Source organism: Labrus mixtus, chromosome 8 (assembly GCF_963584025.1).
Source record: "Labrus mixtus chromosome 8, fLabMix1.1, whole genome shotgun sequence".
Lineage (NCBI taxonomy): Eukaryota > Metazoa > Chordata > Actinopteri > Labriformes > Labridae > Labrus > Labrus mixtus.
Genome location: NC_083619.1, coordinates 29,713,817 through 29,733,816, shown reverse-complemented (window position 1 = coordinate 29,733,816; position 20,000 = coordinate 29,713,817). Strand labels below are relative to the sequence as shown.

General features: G+C 46.1%; 1 protein-coding gene across 2 annotated transcripts in view; it reads left to right on the top strand.

Annotated features, from left to right (window-relative positions):
- The window catches only part of rasal2 (RAS protein activator like 2), a 69,612-nt gene that overhangs the window by 43,652 nt on the left and 5,960 nt on the right, over window positions 1–20,000 (top strand). The window contains exons 4-5 of one of the 2 annotated variants that reach the window (XM_061043650.1): window positions 11,517–11,626; window positions 16,599–16,711. In XM_061043650.1, the coding sequence (XP_060899633.1) occupies window positions 11,517–11,626; window positions 16,599–16,711 (223 nt within the window). The remainder of the gene's footprint in view (window positions 1–11,516; window positions 11,627–16,598; window positions 16,712–20,000) is intronic. The other variant, XM_061043651.1, reaches the window with a different exon arrangement.

Genomic DNA, 20,000 nt, shown 5'->3' with positions numbered 1-20,000 from the left:
TGTGTGTGTTCATCAGAGATCTGTGTGTGTGTTCATCAGAGATCTGTGTGTGTGTGTGTGTGTGTGTTCATCAGAGATCTGTGTGTGTGTGTGTTCATCAGAGATCTGTGTGTGTGTGTGTGTTCATCAGAGATCTGTGTGTGTGTGTGTTCATCAGAGATCTGTGTGTGTGTGTGTGTGTGTTCATCAGAGATCTGTGTGTGTGTGTGTTCATCAGAGATCTGATGTGTGTGTGTTCATCAGAGATCTGATGTGTGTGTGTTCATCAGAGATCTCTGTGTGTGTGTGTGTTCATCAGAGATCTGTGTGTGTGTGTGTGTGTGTGTGTGTGTTCATCAGAGATCTGATGTGTGTGTGTTCATCAGAGATCTCTGTGTGTGTGTGTGTGTTCATCAGAGATCTGTGTGTGTGTGTGTGTTCATCAGAGATCTGTGTGTGTGTGTGTGTTCATCAGAGATCTGTGTGTGTGTGTGTGTGTGTGTGTGTTCATCAGAGATCTGTGTGTGTGTTCATCAGAGATCTGTGTGTGTGTGTGTGTGTGTGTTCATCAGAGATCTGTGTGTGTGTGTGTGTTCATCAGAGATCTGTGTGTGTGTGTGTGTGTTCATCAGAGATCTGTGTGTGTGTGTGTGTGTGTGTGTGTTCATCAGAGATCTGTGTGTGTGTGTGTGTTCATCAGAGATCTGTGTGTGTGTGTGTTCATCAGAGATCTGTGTGTGTGTGTGTGTGTTCATCAGAGATCTGTGTGTGTGTTCATCAGAGATCTGTGTGTGTGTGTGTTCATCAGAGATCTGTGTGTGTGTGTGTTCATCAGAGATCTGTGTGTGTGTGTGTGTGTGTGTTCATCAGAGATCTGTGTGTGTGTTCATCAGAGATCTGTGTGTGTGTGTGTGTTCATCAGAGATCTGTGTGTGTGTGTGTGTTCATCAGAGATCTGTGTGCGTGTGTGTTCATCAGAGATGTGTGTGTGTGTTCATCAGAGATGTGTGTGTGTGTTCATCAGAGATGTGTGTGTGTGTTCATCAGAGATCTGATGTGTGTGTGTTCATCAGAGATCTGTGTGTGTGTTCATCAGAGATGTGTGTGTGTGTGTTCATCAGAGATGTGTGTGTGTGTTCATCAGAGATGTGTGTGTGTGTTCATCAGAGATCTGTGTGTGTGTTCATCAGAGATGTGATGTGTGTGTGTTCATCAGAGATGTGATGTGTGTGTGTTCATCAGAGATGTGTGTGTGTGTGTTCATCAGAGATCTGATGTGTGTGTTCATCAGAGATGTGTGTGTGTGTGTTCATCAGAGATGTGTGTGTGTGTGTGTGTGTGTTCATCAGAGATGTGTGTGTGTGTGTGTGTGTTCATCAGAGATCTGTGTGTGTGTGTTCATCAGAGATCTGATGTGTGTGTGTGTTCATCAGAGATCTGTGTGTGTGTGTGTGTGTGTGTTCATCAGAGATCTGATGTGTGTGTGTGTGTTCATCAGAGATCTGTGTGTGTGTGTGTTCATCAGAGATCTGTGTGTGTGTGTGTGTGTGTGTTCATCAGAGATCTGATATGTGTGTGTGTTCATCAGAGATCTGTGTGTGTGTGTGTGTGTGTGTGTGTGTGTGTTCATCAGAGATCTGATGTGTGTGTGTGTGTGTGTGTGTGTGTGTGTGTGTTCATCAGAGATCTGTGTGTGTGTGTGTGTGTGTGTGTGTGTGTGTGTTCATCAGAGATCTGTGTGTGTGTGTGTGTGTGTGTGTGTGTGTGTTCATCAGAGATCTGTGTGTGTGTGTGTGTGTGTGTGTGTGTGTTCATCAGAGATCTGTGTGTGTGTGTGTGTGTGTGTGTGTGTGTTCATCAGAGATCTGTGTGTGTGTGTGTGTGTGTGTGTGTGTGTGTGTTCATCAGAGATCTGTGTGTGTGTTCATCAGAGATCTGTGTGTGTGTGTGTGTTCATCAGAGATCTGATATGTGTGTGTGTGTGTGTGTGTGTGTGTGTTCATCAGAGATCTGTGTGTGTGTGTGTGTGTGTGTGTGTGTTCATCAGAGATGTGTGTGTGTGTGTGTTCATCAGAGATCTGTGTGTGTGTGTGTGTGTTCATCAGAGATCTGTGTGTGTGTGTGTGTGTGTGTGTGTGTGTGTGTGTGTGTGTGTGTGTGTGTGTGTGTGTGTTCATCAGAGATCTGTGTGTGTGTGTGTGTGTGTGTGTGTGTGTGTGTGTGTGTGTGTGTGTTCATCAGAGATCTGTGTGTGTGTGTGTGTGTGTTCATCAGAGATCTGTGTGTGTGTGTGTGTGTGTTCATCAGAGATCTGTGTGTGTGTTCATCAGAGATCTGTGTGTGTGTGTGTGTTCATCAGAGATCTGTGTGTGTGTGTGTGTTCATCAGAGATTTGTGTGTGTGTGTTCATCAGAGATGTGTGTGTGTGTGTGTTCATCAGAGATCTGTGTGTGTGTGTGTGTGTTCATCAGAGATTTGTGTGTGTGTGTTCATCAGAGATGTGTGTGTGTGTGTTCATCAGAGATCTGTGTGTGTGTTCATCAGAGATCTGTGTGTGTGTGTTCATCAGAGATCTGTGTGTGTGTGTGTTCATCAGAGATCTGATGTGTGTGTGTGTTCATCAGAGATCTGATGTGTGTGTGTTCATCAGAGATCTGATGTGTGTGTGTGTGTGTGTGTTCATCAGAGATGTGTGTGTGTGTGTGTGTGTGTGTTCATCAGAGATCTGTGTGTGTGTGTTCATCAGAGATGTGTGTGTGTGTTCATCAGAGATCTGATGTGTGTGTGTTCATCAGAGATGTGTGTGTGTGTGTTCATCAGAGATCTGATGTGTGTGTGTTCATCAGAGATGTGTGTGTGTGTGTTCATCAGAGATCTGTGTGTGTGTGTTCATCAGAGATCTGTGTGTGTGTGTTCATCAGAGATGTGTGTGTGTGTTCATCAGAGATCTGTGTGTGTGTGTTCATCAGAGATCTGTGTGTGTGTGTTCATCAGAGATCTGTGTGTGTGTGTTCATCAGAGATCTGTGTGTGTGTGTTCATCAGAGATGTGTGTGTGTGTTCATCAGAGATGTGTGTGTGTGTGTGTTCATCAGAGATCTGATGTGTGTGTTCATCAGAGATCTGTGTGTGTGTGTGTGTGTGTTCATCAGAGATCTGTGTGTGTGTGTTCATCAGAGATCTGTGTGTGTGTGTGTGTGTGTTCATCAGAGATCTGTGTGTGTGTGTGTGTGTGTTCATCAGAGATCTGTGTGTGTGTGTGTGTGTGTGTTCATCAGAGATCTGTGTGTGTGTGTGTGTTCATCAGAGATCTGTGTGTGTGTGTGTGTTCATCAGAGATCTGTGTGTGTGTGTGTGTGTGTGTGTGTGTGTTCATCAGAGATCTGTGTGTGTGTGTGTGTTCATCAGAGATCTGTGTGTGTGTGTGTGTGTGTGTGTGTGTTCATCAGAGATCTGTGTGTGTGTGTGTGTTCATCAGAGATCTGTGTGTGTGTGTGTGTGTGTGTGTGTGTGTGTTCATCAGAGATCTGTGTGTGTGTGTGTGTTCATGGATTCGTGGATTTGAACGCTTGGAAGAATACAGCCTCTCTCACTAACCACTAGGCCTCCCGCGCCCTGTCTGTTCAATCTGTTTGATTTGTACTCTTCCTCCTCTCACAAACGTTTAGACTGTAAACAGCTTGTGGTGCCTTCAGGCTCTCGTAGATTTGAACTCTCGACCCCGTGTGTGTGTCAGAGCTGCACCCAGACGCAGCGACACAAAGGCCTCATTCACACACGGATCATCTCTGTTGTGTTTGTTGTCAGGTGTGTCTGCTCATGAATGAAACTCCCGACACGCGCCGCCCGTTACACATTCCTCTCGCTGCCGTCTGATGACATCACAGCCTCTTGTTTATGTTTATTATCTCATGTGAGTTTATACATCAGTGATGTCATGTGCTGTGCTGCTGGGAGACTCTCCTGGTTTCCAGTTTGATCCGGATCATCAGTCTGACCCCGAACCAGTTGGTGAAGGTCACCACAGAAATATCCATTATAACCGGGAGAGGAGACAGGAGAGGAAGTCTCACATCTGGCAAATCGAGGGGCGTCCAAAACGGCCATGTGGGGGGGGGGGGTCTTAAAAGCGCCTACCTTCTCTGGTCCAAACAAATCCAGAGCATTCAGGAGCAGAATCTAAAGTTAGAAGGAGGACATACTGACTGCTGCATTGTTGTCAGAGAAGCCAGCACTTCAACATGTTTCCTTAATGATCAGATAGTAAGATACCTTTATCATCTCACTCTCTACACAGCTCACTGATTGGACCTTTATCATCTCACTCTCTACACAGCTCACTGATTGGACCTTTATCATCTCACTCTCTACACATCTCACTGATTGGACCTTTATCATCTCACTCTCTACACAGCTCACTGATTGGTCCTTTATCATCTCACTCTCTACACATCTCACTGATTGGACCTTTATCATCTCACTCTCTACACAGCTCACTGATTGGTCCTTTATCATCTCACTCTCTACACATCTCACTGATTGGACCTTTATCATCTCACTCTCTACACAGCTCACTGATTGGACCTTTATCATCTCACTCTCTACACAGCTCACTGATTGGACCTTTATCATCTCACTCTCTACACAGCTCACTGATTGGACCTTTGAGCTTTTGAAACACTTTTATTATGAAAGAGTCATATCAGGAAATGTGGTGTTTTCAGCAGCAGAACTTAGAACCGAACAGATTCAGTCAGAAGCTGCTGAGATCTGAACATATCCCATCAAACAGGTGTGTTTGATGGGGGGGGGGGGGTCGTAGTGTGTGAATCTGTGTCCATGTGCTCAATCCCTTTAATACTGTAACCATAACGTTTCCACAAAAAGCTAATTTTTGCTAAAGCTAAAAACAAAAAGCACGCCGCACGTTTCAGCAGGAGTTTAAATAGCCGATGATTCTGTTGTTAAAGAATGTGATTATCTCTTACACAGGAACACACAGCTGGTGTTACTCTGTGTTAAATACATTCATGTGGAGGGTTCAGAGTAGTGGTGGGCGATATAACCATCTTAGATCATGAAGGATTTCAACTTCCTGACGATCTGCTAAAGCAGAGAGATCGTAGAACCGGGCTCATGTGTTTATTCTATCATGCTGCAGTTTATGCTCCGACACAGACGCGTCTCCCCCTCCCCTTCTGCTCCGCCGCGGTGAAAACGAAAACGAAAGTAAAGTCCGCAAAAAACAACTCCATCTCTGTTATATGTAACTGTTCTGATATTTTTCCAAACCGACACGGCGTGAGCAACAGTTAACTTATCTGCATAGTGTGCACAGTTAAGTTTACATCTCGGATAGCGACGCAAGAAACCGTTTAACGAGCCGGAGAGACGTTAACAGTCTGCAGAGAGTCAGACAGAGAGGAGCTCAGACAGACAGTCAGTGGAGATATAACCCCGGTGTTTCAAATGTTGCTGTCGGTGTTTTCTGCTCTCTCTCAGTTTTTAAAAGTTACTTATCAAGCTTCTCCACCTGAAGCTCACCTGTTGTGATAACTGAACCTATAGGGATTACACTAAACGACGTTACAAAGCAGCAGGCAGGTGAGAGTGAGTAACCATGGTGACTGTCTGTCTGTCAATCAACAATGTCCCGCCCCCTCTATGAATTAAACTCTTCTGTCAGTAAAACTTACTTTGATCATGTGTCACAGAATGAACACATTCTGTATTATGTTTGATTATATATAAACTAAACTAAAGTTAGTCCAATGATGTCATAAAAAACAACAAAGGCTGCAGAGCCTGTATGAAGCTCCAGCTGGAGGAACTCTGCAGGACTAAAATAGAACAGAAACACAAGAACCTGAAGTCTACATGTTTTTAAATGAATGCATCACTGTGTGAAAATGTTCCTGATGAACATAAAAAGAGGACACCTAACTAAATCATCATTTCAAAGTGGTGAGGAAAACCTTCAAATTGTGGATAAATATTGATCAAATTGAGTGAAAGACATTTCTGTTGCTAAAGATGTTCTGGGTGAGACCTCCAGACCTCCTACAAAGATGTTTTTCAAATAGATTAAACTTGTCTGCACAGTTTGTGTGCATTTAAAAACATTATACAGGGAAATAAGTTTGGTTGAACTGGTCAGTAACTTACAAATTAGTCTAAAGATCACTATGAAAAAAATCGGGATAAAATCGTGATCGTGATTTTGCAAAAAAAAAAATTGTGATATGATATTTTTCCCATATCGCCGACCTCTAGTTCAGAGTGTTTTCTAACTCCTGCTCTACAAGTCTTTAAATGTGTGTAGTTTTCAGGAGGGAACCTGAATCGGGTGCAGAGTCATAAAACCTGTGAGACAGAGACCGATAACTCGCTGACTGACTGCTTTGACTTCAGGTTAGAGAAGAACAGGAGGGTCCCAAAAAGAACGAGTGAAGCATGCTGGGAGTTATTCAAAATGAACTGAAACTCTGTTACAACACTGAAAATGATTTGTTTGTAGGTCCTCTAGCTTCCACACACACACACACACACACACACACACACACACACACACACACACACACACACACACACACACACACACACACACACAGTTAATAGCTGAAGCCCCCAGAGTTGTGTCCCACATCAGTCGGCTGAGGGGAAACTTATATGGTAATTATCCTCTGAGCGCAGAGATAAATGTAGCTGCCAAAGAAGAAGAAGAGGGGGGGGGAGGCTGCTACTGAGCTGCTGCAGAGAGAGAGGGGGGGGGAACGTCTGCAGGGGGAGAGAGAGGAAAGTAGACGACAGGAGGACGGAGAGAAAGCAGAACAGTGCAGTTAGAGGGATTGATTGAATAAATGCAGAGAGAGGGGGGGGAGAGAGAGAGAGAGGGGGGGGAAGAGACAGAGAGAGACAGAGAGGGGGGGAGAGACAGAGAGAGAGAAAGAGACAGAGAGAGAGGGGGGAGAGACAGAGAGAGAAAGAGACAGAGAGAGACAGAGAGAGAGAGAGAGAGACAGAGAGAGAGACAGAGAAAGAGACAGAGAGAAAGACAGAGGGGGAGAGAGAGAGAGACAGAGAGAGAGAGAGAGAGAAAGAGAAAGAGACAGAGAGAAAGACAGAGGGGGAGAGAGAGAGAGACAGAGAGAGAGAGAGAGGTTTAGAATTACTGCTGAGTAGAGAGAGAGAGAGAGAGCGAGGGGGGGGGTAGAGAGAGAGGAGGGACTGTGAGGAGGATGCGGTGCTGAGGAAAGAGGCAGGTCAGAGGAGGAGGAGGAGGAGGGGGACATCGAAGTCGAGGATGTTCACGGGACGAAGACGGATGTTCGCATCTTAACCTTATTGGCTGACAGGTGGCGGCTACTTTCGGCCAATCCCGTCTGACCGTGTGTTTGTGTGTGTGTGTGTGTGTGTGTCCTCTCCTCAGATGATGGGGAACAGCTGCGATAGAGGTACCGTCTCCTCTCTCTCTCTCTCTCTCTCTTGCTCTCTTTCTGTGTTTCTGTCTTCCTGCGGCATGTCGCCTCAACTTTTGTCTCTCAGCCAAAAAGAAGAAGAAGAAGAGGAGCGATGGCGTCCCGCACGTTCGGGAGCATCATGGCTCCTCTTCCTCCGCTCCCTCAGGGTGTGCATGAAAGTTTGTTCCCCGTCTCCCGTGCGGCGCTGCGTTGGTGCATGCAGCTGGAACTCGATCCAGCACTCTGCAAAGCTGATAACCGCTGACTGCTGCTGCATGCTGCGTTCACTGTGCCTCCGAAATCTCAGCTGTTGTTGTGCTGTTGCAGTAGCTCTGTGTGTGTGTGTGTGTGTGTGTGTGTGTGTGTGTGTGTGTGTGTGTGTGTGTGTGTGTGTGTGTGTGTGTGTGTGTGTGTGTGTGTGTGTGTGTGTGTGTGTGTGTGTGTGTCCTGAATCTCTGTGGTATGTTGATCGTGTGTCGGCTCGTGATCCAGCTCGCTGTTCAGCAGCCAGGATTGGATTTTAAAGAATCAATTATCTGTGATTTACCCGGCTGATAAACTCCAACACAAACACTTGACTTAAACCTCCTCGTTCAGCATGTCGGAGCTGTAAACACACTCTTCATTATCAAACTCATGATAACGTGCAGAGAAGTGGAGTTTATGTGCACTCAGACTGATTTGTTCATTTCTGTTCTGATCCTTGTGTTCATGTTATAACCTGAGTTCTGGGGGGGGGCAACATGCAGGAAAGGAGCCACAGGACTTGAACCTGTGCCGCCCGCTTGGAGGACTACAACCTCTGAACATAGGGCGTGCAAACTAACCACTAGGCCACCGCTGTTTAACCTGTAAAGACTGAAACTGTTTTAACTCGAGAGATGATCGTTTGCTCTGGTCTGAATCATCGACCCGTTTTTGTTCCATTGTTGCATAAGCTCACGTTTGGTCTGTGTTCCCACGGGGGACGTTTACAAGAGGACTTAAATCTGTGATGAGCGAGGTCACTGCTCTCTGATTGGTCACAAGTAACCAACGACAAGCTGCTTCCTGATTGGCTGCTCCAAACACTCTTTACTGTTTCTAAACTGAGGGAGACGAGAGAGTCGATGTGAGAGGCTTGAAGCCGGCTGGTGAAGTTTCTTGGTTTCATATCGGGGGAACTACGGCGTGATTTACAGAACAAAGTCGTTTAGCGCCCTCTGCAGGCTCATCCTGGGATTACTCCGACATACGATTACCTCCTGATCTGAAACTCTGACCACGTTTAGTTTAACACGATATGAGAATTTTAAAACGGGGATCTGAGGAATAGTTGGACTTTAAAATCTGGATTCATGACAACGCTGCTCTAGACATTCAAACCTTTTTGTAACTTCAGTTCAAAAACTCAAATCTTACAAAGTGTCTACTTTCTTGCCAAAAATATCTCATGACACTTCTTAAAGGCTTTATATGTGATTTTTTGATCCAGCAGATGTCGCCCTTGAGCACCAGCATGAAACCAAAACAACTCGCGCTGCATTGTTGTGTTAGCATGCTAATGCTAGCGATCTTTATTATGCTCGTATCTTCACACTGCATGTAAATTTACCTGAAATGAGCGTGATCTAGAAACACAGTTAAGCAGTGAGTACAGTATGTTATTCTTCTTTTCTCTAGTCCCTCAATTAAACAACTTTTATACACGAGGGGAGGAGTCAGCCGGCTGTCCGGGCGATGTAAACAAAGTGAAGATAGGACTCTGAAAACTCTGAAAACATCACAGACAGTGGGACTCGGGTGTTACACCCATTGTAGACAGTCATGACTCACAGAGTTATTTTCAGAGGAGATACTTGATTTCTATATTTAAAAGTGAAACATCATATAGAAAACCTTATTTAAAATCTGCTTGCAGCATATTCATCATTTAGGAACCCAAAATATGTAAAAACAAGATATTCAAATATTGAGATAAACATCAGAACAACAGAATCAGAGAAGAAGAAACACGCAGTGACACGTGTCTCTTTGAGTCAGAGCTCATCTTTAAAACTCTTAAAAGATCTTCAGTTTCTATATCTTTGATTTTCTGATGATGTCATCACTGGAGTCCAGCTCCTCCCTGAACCCGTCCTCCAGGAGATCCTCCATCAACAACGTGTGGCGCTGCCGTCGTAGGCGAGGAGTTCTTTAGAGCGTCCTTTGTGGCGTCCCTGCAACCGGACTCGTAGGTGGTTAAAGAGCTGGTTCAGGAGCTGCCGGGGGCCTCGGGGGAGTAACTGCAAGGACCCCGAGACAGACAGGCAGGCTGTGTGTCGTTAGCAGGAGAGGATAAATCAATGAAGCTGGACCCGAGCCAGCTGTGAGGACGTGACCTTTAAGACCTCCACATGTCTCTGTTGTTTATGAACCCACCAGCTCTCAGTGTGTTTGTGTCTGTGCAGCGTGGATCTCTTCACTCCTCAACGATCAGCAGAGCTCAAGGGCAGTGAGCAGGCACCTCTCCAGCTACCAGACCAATTTCCAATTTGGTCCCCACCTGGACTTGAACCGGTGACCCTCTGGCTCCTAACCCGAGTCATCGATAAATATGAGTCGGGCGTCTGATCGTGGACATTTTGTAAGCTGATGAACGTTTCACTTTTGTGTCATGAGACAGGTGACAGGTGTGCAGGAGGAGAAGGAGTCCATGGAAAGCTGCAGATAAACCCGAAACCACTTTGTGCAATTCAGACAGTCAGCAGTTTGTCTGCAGTTTGTGGTGATTACAGACTGTTTGTCTAAAGGGATGTAACGATTCATCCTCTCTGGTTTGTCCTCCTGACATGAGGAGGTGATTGGAGCTTCTCGTTGATTAATTGCTGCATCATGTTGGTTGTTGTGTTTGTGTTGTTCAGTCTTCTTGTAATATCTTCACACAGTTTTCTCTCCTCTTTCATTTTCTGTCTTGTTGAAGACAAGATGTTTCCTCACCTCTGATTTAAAAGTCGTTGGTTCGTCCTCAATTTCTAAATCTCGCTCTGCAGCTGCTGACGCTCAACATGTTACTGAGATTCATTTCTCAGAGTACCGATGTGAATCACAGTAACATGGTATCAAACAGGAATCAATCTCATTACTGTGGTCAGTCTGAAGCAGACAGCTGAGTGGTCGGCCATGTTTACTGTGGTCAGTCTGAAGCAGACAGTTGAGTGGTCGGCCATGTTTACTGTGGTCAGTCTGAAGCAGACAGTTGAGTGGTCGGCCATGTTTACTGTGGTCAGTCTGAAGCAGACAGCTGAGTGGTCGGCCATGTTTACTGTGGTCAGTCTGAAGCAGACAGTTGAGTGGTCGGCCATGTTTACTGTGGTCAGTCTGAAGCAGACAGCTGAGTGGTCGGCCATGTTTACTGTGGTCAGTCTGAAGCAGACAGCTGAGTGGTCGGCCATGTTTACTGTGGTCAGTCTGAAGCAGACAGCTGAGTGGTCGGCCATGTTTACTGTGGTCAGTCTGAAGCAGACAGTTGAGTGGTCGGCCATGTTTACTGTGGTCAGTCTGAAGCAGACAGCTGAGTGGTCGGCCATGTTTACTGTGGTCAGTCTGAAGCAGACAGCTGAGTGGTTTAGGGGATGTGACATAATGCTGATGTGATTCACAGGATAAGTCAGAGTTGTAGTGTTAACCATGCTGTGCCCTCCTGTGGTGTTCTGAGGTACTGCAGGATTACTCTCATCATTAACTAAAGTTTCTCTCTTCATTTTAAACAAACAAGTTAATTACATGTTGGCTTGTTAATGAGCGGCATTGACACTCTGCAGCCAATCAGAAGCCAGTATTTATCCCAGTGATGATATGACATTATCAACTGTCATGGCATCTCGATCAGTGGCTGATTTGTTCATTGGATTTATGAGGAAGCAGCTGTCATTATTCAAACATCATCTGCCGTCCCTCCTCCACCTTCTCCACCGCGTCTGAATGTCATCACCTCGTCCTCCGTCCACGCCGCTCAGTTTAAGTGCTCTGAAGCCGATGATGACGATGATTTAAGAGAGGAGGGAGGAAGATGCTGCCTCTGATTGTCTAACTCTGTGTCTTTGTGTTTCTGTTTCAGCAGAAGTATCTTCGGAGCGTTCTCCGAGGAGGAGGAGTATCTCCGGTCTGGGGAGTTCAGAGAAGACCGTCACTGTGGACAATCCCAACTCGTCTCCTTTCAAAGTGCCGGTGAGTCGCTGCAGCTCCGTCACAAGTCAGACGTCTTTCATTTGTACCAATTAAAGATCAGACGGCCCGTATACGAGCCCCGTAATGTGCACGTGGTGTGTTCTTCACCATTATATACACAACAGCTGTGTGTATGTATGACTCCATACATCGTTTGAAAGCTTTGCTCGTTGTTATCACCACCATGTAAACCATTTCAATGTCCAACAAACACAACAGTCACAATCTACGCATCTGTCAGACCAATGACGAATAAATTACAATAAATTACTGTATATTGACTCAACGTTTGAAGTTTTACTTTTCTGGACTTGATACAGCGACAAAAATGGTCCAGCTGCATCGCCAAGAGTCCCCGCGATCCAAATCCAGTGAAAGAATAAATCCAGAACACATTTCATCCATATTGGTCCCCAGAAGGCCGCTAACTTGATATTTCACTGTATTTCAGTCATTTTTCATAAAATAGGTAATTTTTCTCCACTTCCGACACGTCAACATGGCGACCGCACTTAATGCCCTCCAACGACGCCTCATTGGCCAATTACAAGCTGTTCCCAGCCTATAATAGCCAATGAGAGTCTGAGTTGAAAGAAGGTGACTGTCTCTGTTATGATGCGTCTACACACAAATAGGGTCCTGTGGATATGCTAATGATGTCAGAGTGACAGAGCTGCCCACAGCGAGCGCTCCTGAGGTGGTGGGGGGATTTGGTGCCTTACTCAAGACAACCTAGACAGTGCTCAGGAAGTGAACAGGCACCTCTCCAGCTACCAGACCAATTTCCAGATTTGGTCCCCACCTGGACTTGAACTGGTGACCCTCCGGCTCCTAACCCAAGTCCCTCCAGACTGAGTTTCTGCCCTTTGAGGCTAAATCAACAATCAGAGAGAAAGCAGGAGATTCCTGGACTGTTGTAGTCCAGACCACACTAACTTGAGAAGAGATACCCGAGACCAGAGAGCTCAGAGACAGAGAAAGAGTCACTCACTTAAACCGTAACACCGGGAAGGTTGCAGACGTAACCGGAGGATAAATAAACTAAAATCTAACTAAAGCCAATCAGTGGGGGTCTTGACTGGTCTTGATTTAAAATCCTGAGTCCACCCAGTCTGAGACTGAAATGCTTTTGATTCCTAGAGGAGACCGAGACCTTCAAAAAGTGGTCTCAAGTTTTGAGGACTACAACTCTAGATTCCTGGAGGGTCGTACTAAGTCTGCATGTCATAATGACTCTACTGAAGTGATGTGTTCAAGTGTCACAGGTTGGTTTGTACTGGTTTACACCGACCATGAAAGCCCGGTGTACATTAGCGGTCGTGTGTTTGTAAAAAGCAGTCGGCCTCTTTGATGCCGTCTCTTCAGCATCTCCTCCTCTTCCTTCTTTTGGACGTTCTTCAAAATAAAGCAGGAGGAGTCATATCAGCGTCTGACCCTCTTTCTGTCTCCTAAACGTGATTCTGAGGGCGAGAACAGCAGACTCATGATGCTGAGTGTGAGTGTACCTGAGAGATTAGTGCAGGTGCTGCTGCTGCTGCATGTTTCATGATGTGTAGAAACATCAATATGTGACTCTGAACTATATTTAGCTGACAGACTGAAGCGTCTCTGCTGCTGACACATCTCATCTTCAGCTGGAGGAGTGACTCTGTGTTTCTCTCTGACGCCTCACTGAATTAAGAAAGCTGTGAAAGACGACATGCAGAGACAAAAAAGAGACACAACCTGCTGAAGTGGTTAAAAATAAACGCCCCTCGAGAATACGCTCGTAGATGTATGTAGATGAATACGCACGTCTCCAGTAGATGTGTTTGGCCGATTGGTGCGAGCCCTTCGTCGGACAGTCGGAGAGTTTAGCCCCCTACAGATCGTGTCTTGTACCCACTTCCTCCTCGCTCCGTGTCTGATCGGGAAATAAATGATCTGAAAGGGATGTATCAACAAAACAAACATGGCGGCGGCAACAAGAGCGTTTAACGTCATATCTAGAACGCCATGTTGGCGTTTAATAGTGCTGAGTCTGCAATAATCCACAGCGGTCTCATTTTTCTTAGATTTCTAAATCACTGCACAGATCAGACGCAGTAATCATGAAGCAGGTACGAGTATTTATCATGTGCATGGAAACACCAGATCCTGAATATGATCAGAACCAGGATCAGACTCATGACCCGGGTCCTCAGGTCCACGTTAAGACGCTCAGTGAGGACACAGCATGTTGTGTTCCTCTGCTTCCTCTGTTGAATTTGTAAACAGCTTCATAAAGAAAAACCAACGCCTTGTCATCCTCTCCGTGTAGAAGTAGACGTGTCGGGTTGTGTTGTGATGGCGGCGAAGCGGCGAGGTGTCGTGAGTCAGAAGACGTTTGAGCTGAAGCTTCACAGGCAGCACGCAGGTCGTCCTCCGAGAGAGGCTATTTTTAGATCCAGTCAGACTTCATACAGTAAAGACAGACAGAGAGCATGCTGGGAAGTCAGAGGATCATGAACACGCTGAGCTGTCAGTCGTTTATAAACTGAGGGACGATGGAGTGAAGAGATTCAGTTTGAAGTCTTCGACATCCAAAAAGACAAGCAGTCAACGGTAATGAGACGAGAAAACATCAAACAAACGAGCTCCACCTCAGATCTCTTCTTCTTCTTCTTCTTCTTCTTCTTCTTCTTCTTCGATTCAAAACGGTGACTGTGAAATAAACAAACATCGTCTACAACTGGAATACGGTTCACCAACAGGACAGCAAAGTCAGAGTTCAACTGCGTCTAAAGGTCCCGACACACCGAGGAGGTCGTCGGCTGTCGGTCCTAGTTGGACCGTCTGTGAGCGGTCGTCCTAGTTATTGCGGTGTATCCGGCGCCGTCGCTACTCGTCGCCCTTTTTTTTGGCCAATTCGACATGATGAATCAGTGTCAGTGAGAGGAATCCCCCTGATTGGCTGTTCTATTCTCGATTAGTAGGCGACCTATAATACGAGTGGTGACCCAGTGACCCAGTGAAAATGGTCTTCTTGTATCATAACAACGAGCTACCGCCCCCTACTGGCATGGAGAGTTATTTCCTCTCACACATGTTCAGAACGTACGTGGTGGTTGGCCGTCAGCTCTAGTCTTAGCGGTGTGTTCAAGTGCAACTTTTTGACCAAGACAAAAAAAAAACCTAGTTCTTTGCCGTCTGCTTGGTGTGTCAGCGCCTTAAAGGGATATTTCACCCGTTAAAACATGAATCTGTATTGACATCATATATGTAGAAATTATGGCTGGGCAACGATTAAAAGTTTTAATCGCGTTAATCGCATGAGTTCCTGCGATTAATCACGATTAATCGCATTGTTATACGCAAAATCCAATAATGAATTCAAAAGTAGTGTATAGCGCACTTTTATTGTAAATGTATTTCTCAACTTAAACAATGTAATCAAAGCAAATAAATACAAAACTAAAGCTTATTGCATTGGTTGCAGTCTGGACGCAGAGTGGTGTGGGTCTCCTCTCTGACTGCAGCTGGGTCTGCTGCGCGAGGCTACACTGACAGCCTGTGAGAGCTTTAGGAAGGGGGAGGGGCTTACGGCAGCACCCGCTGCTCGTTGAGGACAGTAACTGCAGAGCAATACGTGCTTTCACGTCTGTTTCTTACACCAAAAAAGTCTCCAATAACACCAGAAAAAGTCGCTAGATTTGTCGCTAGTAGCTGTTGACAAAAAAAGTCGCCGAAGGGGTTTGGAAAGTCGCCAGATTTAGCGAGAAAGTCGCCAAGTTGGCAACACTGTTTCCTCTTTCCTGTGAGCGCCGCAGCAGACACGCAGCAGTAAGCAACATACGAGGCTCGCTCACGATGGAATTTTATAAAATGAAACCCAGTGAGCAACAGACTTTTACAATAAGAAAATAAATAATAAAAACTGTGTTAGTGCGAGATAAAATAATTGTCGGCGATAATTAATTAATGAGTTAACGCGAAAATAACGCGTTAACGTGCCCAGCCCTAGTAGAAATGTGAAATACAGTTGGTGCCTTCTTGACTGAGAAAAGACAGAAAGTGTCTTTTTGGCTCATGTGGATGAAAGACACCAAATCCCAGAATGCACAGCACTGCAGGCCACTCCCACTAAGGTCCTCTAGTTCAGAATCAGAAATACTTTATTAATCCCAGAGGGAAATTCGATCAATACAGTTTCTCCAAAATATACAGTATAGCAGTAGAAATATAGAAATAAAAACATTTACAGACATATTTACTTCATAAGACCGTTTCCTCAACTGATTCAGAGAGAAATCAGACTCTATGTCTGTGTCCATAGACAAACAGTGAGAGCACCGACACTACCAGTCCACCCCAGCTTGAGCCGGCCCCGGCTCCTCGTCCTCACCGCTGCAAGGCCTTATGTCTCGGCTGCTGAGCTGGCAGCGGCCGGCGGTGGCCAGCAATGTAGCAATATAGCCGCTAGATGGCTGCTGCCGACAGGCCGGTCTTGTGTCGCGGTGGCCAGCGGCCAGCGGTGGCCAAAACATAAGACCGGCCTGTCGTCAGCAGCCATCTGGCGGCTATATTTATATTTTTTCTCCATTATCAGCTTTCTCCATAGAGCCTGTTAGCGTAGCTTCCAAGCAATATGGCGGACGTTGCTTTTAGATTCTGGGAGTGAGTTCCCACCCACTGATCTGTGATTGGTCTGTAGCTTCAGTGGTTGAAAATATGAGGAACTAGCGTTGTAGTTTCACACCGCTAACCGCAACAGCTTCCAGTGACGCAAGATGACGATTTTACTTTCTACTCAGAAATGAGGGCGGGATGCACGACCATTCAAAAACACTACCAGGTTTCTAATGATACAAAGATTAATGCTAATGGGTGAAGTATCCCTTTAAATATCTTACATAAAAGCTTTTTCCTCTGTGTCGTGTCTCTAAGTGATCCCTCCTCTCTGATTGGCTCTCTGTTCTGATCCCCTCTCCTCTTTTTTTGTTTTCTCTCTCAGGGGTTTTTCAGTAAACGTCTCAAAGGCTCCATCAAGAGGACGAAGAGTCAGACCAAACTGGACAGAAACACCAGCTTCAGACTGCCCTCGCTGCGACCCGCCGACGCCGACAGGTAACGTGTTTATGTAACGTACTCGCTGCTGCGCGGCGTGACGGCTGCTTAGACCTGAGAGGCGAGGAGGAGATGACTGGACAACTGGACGACTTTTTGGTTTAATGAACGAGATCTGGTTTGGATTTGCAAAGGTTTGCGTAGTCAGGAGAGGAAGGCTGTGCAAGATGTCAGCCAATCAGAGAGCAGAACAGGCTTTTCTTAAAGAGACAGTAGCTCAAACAGGAGGAACTCAGGGACTGCATGAAGGGAAACCATCACAAAGACAGAACAGATTCTCTAAACTGTGAGTCGTGTTTGAGGATATTAATAACTGAGGAATTGTTAAGATTTTACTGAATGCTTTGAGGCACAGAAGAGTCTTTCCCCTGGTTTTATCTCTGACCTTTTAACCTTTCACAGCCTAAGATCATCATGTAAGGCCCTTTAAAGGTCACATATTCTGTAAAATCCTCTTCTCCATGTTCCTCTAACTCTAACATGTGTCTCTAATCTGTCTTCAAACCCCCCAATGATGAGAAAAGTCCATCCTCTCCGTCTTCTGCCTGCTCCACTTTTCAGAAAATGTGTGCTCAAACAGGCCGTTTGTAAATATTCCCTTCATGACATCACAAAGGGCAGTAGCCCCTCCCCCAGGTGGGTGACACTCCCACAGCTAGGTGTTTGTTCTGCCCTCTGAGTCTGCCTTCTCACCGTAAACAATAGGACATGGAGCGAGAAAGACCGAGTACACCCGAGCCCTTTCAGAGAGGGAAGGGAATTTACATATTTAAAGGTACAGACACAGAAACAGCCTGTTCTGAGCAGGGCTGAAATACCTGTGCTCTGCCTCTGGTCACTTCCTGTCAGCACCTGTGTTTCTGATCAGACTTAAAGCTGTTTGTTTTCACTTCCTGTCGCTGTCTCCTCCTCTCTCTCTCCTCACTTGTGTCGTTCTCACTCTCTGATGTTTGTCACTTTGGATAAAAGCGTCTGATACACGAGTTGTAGAATTGTAAGAGTTATTTTAAGAAGGTGCTCTGTTATTATTATGATGATGATCGTGTTTAGTGAAGAGACAGAAGCTGCAGAGTTTGTTCTTGTTGTTGAACACAGTGACAGAGCTCAGATATTACGCTTCATTTCCTGCTCTGGTTTCTGTTTCCTCCACTTATCCATCACGACTCTGTCTCTAACCCGACCGTTAGTATGCAGTTGGCTTCATGCTCAGATACGTGTCACTTGCAAGCGGTAGCGTCCGGTGTTGAAAAGGGAAGCTTAACTGTAAAATTCTGCAGTTCCTCGAGTGTCCCCCAGAGACTGGCTGCAGAAGTGGTTTAGTATGACCAGATTGGGTGCACCGTATTGTCTAGCGCCCCATCAGCAGACGCTGTGGTCCTTGTTGTGGCGGCCGTGGGTTTCATAGCGACCCTCTCTCTCTCTCCTAATATTTCTGTCTCTCTTCAGCTTTCGGGTCGTTTATAAAGATAGAGCTTATAAAACATGTTGTGTTTAAAAGGTGAGATGTTTAATCCGAGACTCGGAGGATAAACTGCTCGTCTGTTTTTCAGGAGCTTGTGGGTTTTTTTCCTCCTCCTCCTCATGGTCGTCTTCCTCCTTCCATTAACCCGCCCAGACTTCCCAGCACTGACTGGAGGTGCTTTTACTGGCAGGCGGGCTCTCCTCTCTCCGCCTTCACTTCTCTTCAGTGTTTCTCTCTGCAGACGGCCTTTTGACTCTTTCTGGGTTTGTGGAGAAGAACGCTCCGGTTTGTTATCGGTCACTGATTAGTTTACAAAAAGCTTTTTGTGCGACTGTCCGTCCTGAAGGCTGGAAGATTTTAAAACTCGTCATTTACAAGAATGAAGTCATACGAGGTCTTCAGGATCCCGGAATCAGAACCTGTTTGATACCACGGCAACAAAAATAGAAGTCTCAGAAACAAAATATTTGTTTTAAATCACCGAACATTGCAGGCAAACTCCTGCACGATGTCTTTGGCAGCGTTTCATTGTGAGTGTGTTTATGCATTTAAGGGCGCCATCACACTCAGAAATCCAAACGGTGACCTGAAGCACGTTTGACCCCCAAAGTCCGGTTCATCTGACCAGTGTGAGCGCTTCCTCGGCCGTGGCACGCTTTGAAGAGGAGTGCTTCAACACGACACAGTTCATGTGCGAGCACGAGGACGGGAACACGACGTGGACAGACTTCATGATGGAGATATCCCGGAGTGTTTTGTCTGTATCTGACTTCAATGACTCAGAATAAAACTTAAAGTCAGTGAAGTAGCGGCCATGTTCTCTGTGTTGATCTCTGATGTGCAGACGTGGACCTGTCCGCCTGCGTCCGTCTGTCTTGTAAACTGAGCACGCTTCATGACCACGTAAAGTCGTGCACGTGTTGTATTAAGACGTTATGTATAAGAGGTCACGTGCTCAGGCCCGGTTAGTCCTGGAGCAGTGTGACCGCAGGCCAGCGGGGGGGAATGGGGAGGGGGCGTGGGGGATCGTGCTTCAGCACAGTACGGGACAGCTGGGCCGAGTGTGAGTGCTCTCTTAAGCCCAGATTCCACCAAGCGGTCCGGTTCAGTTCAGTATGGTACCCATTGTTTTGGCATTTCCACCGTCAAGTTGGGAATGGTTCCAAAATAAGGGATCCATAACGTCCTACTTTTTTGAATGCCTCTGTTGGGGTGCCAAGCGTACTGATCTGACCATAGAGGGTCCCTTTTGTTTACTGTGTCCCTGTTCTTCTTCTTTGTTGAACTTAATTAATAGCGGGCTACACTGTGTCGCGCTGCTATGATGTCACACTATTACACAGCTGACGCAGCTATCTCCATCTGGTTTAGACTCCGCCTCTCGAATAGGGGGACGGCTAGCTGCGGAAACTCAAGAGATCAGGGTTTACCGTACCAAACTGGACTGAACCAAACTGGACGGAACCAAACCGGAGTGAACCAGACTGGACTGAACCAAACCGGACTGAACCAAACTGGACGGAACCAAACCGGAGTGAACCAGACTGGACTGAACCAAACCGGACTGAACCAAACTGGACGGAACCAAACCGGAGTGAACCAGACTGGACTGAACCAAACCGGACTGAACCAAACCGGACTGAACCAAACTGGACGGAACCAAACCGGAGTGAACCAGACTGGACTGAACCAAACTGGACTGAACCAAACCGGACTGAACCAAACCGGAGTGAACCAAACCGGAGTGAACCAGACTGGACTGAACCAAACTGGACTGAACCAAACCGGACTGAACCAGACCGGACTGAACCAAACCGGACTGAACCA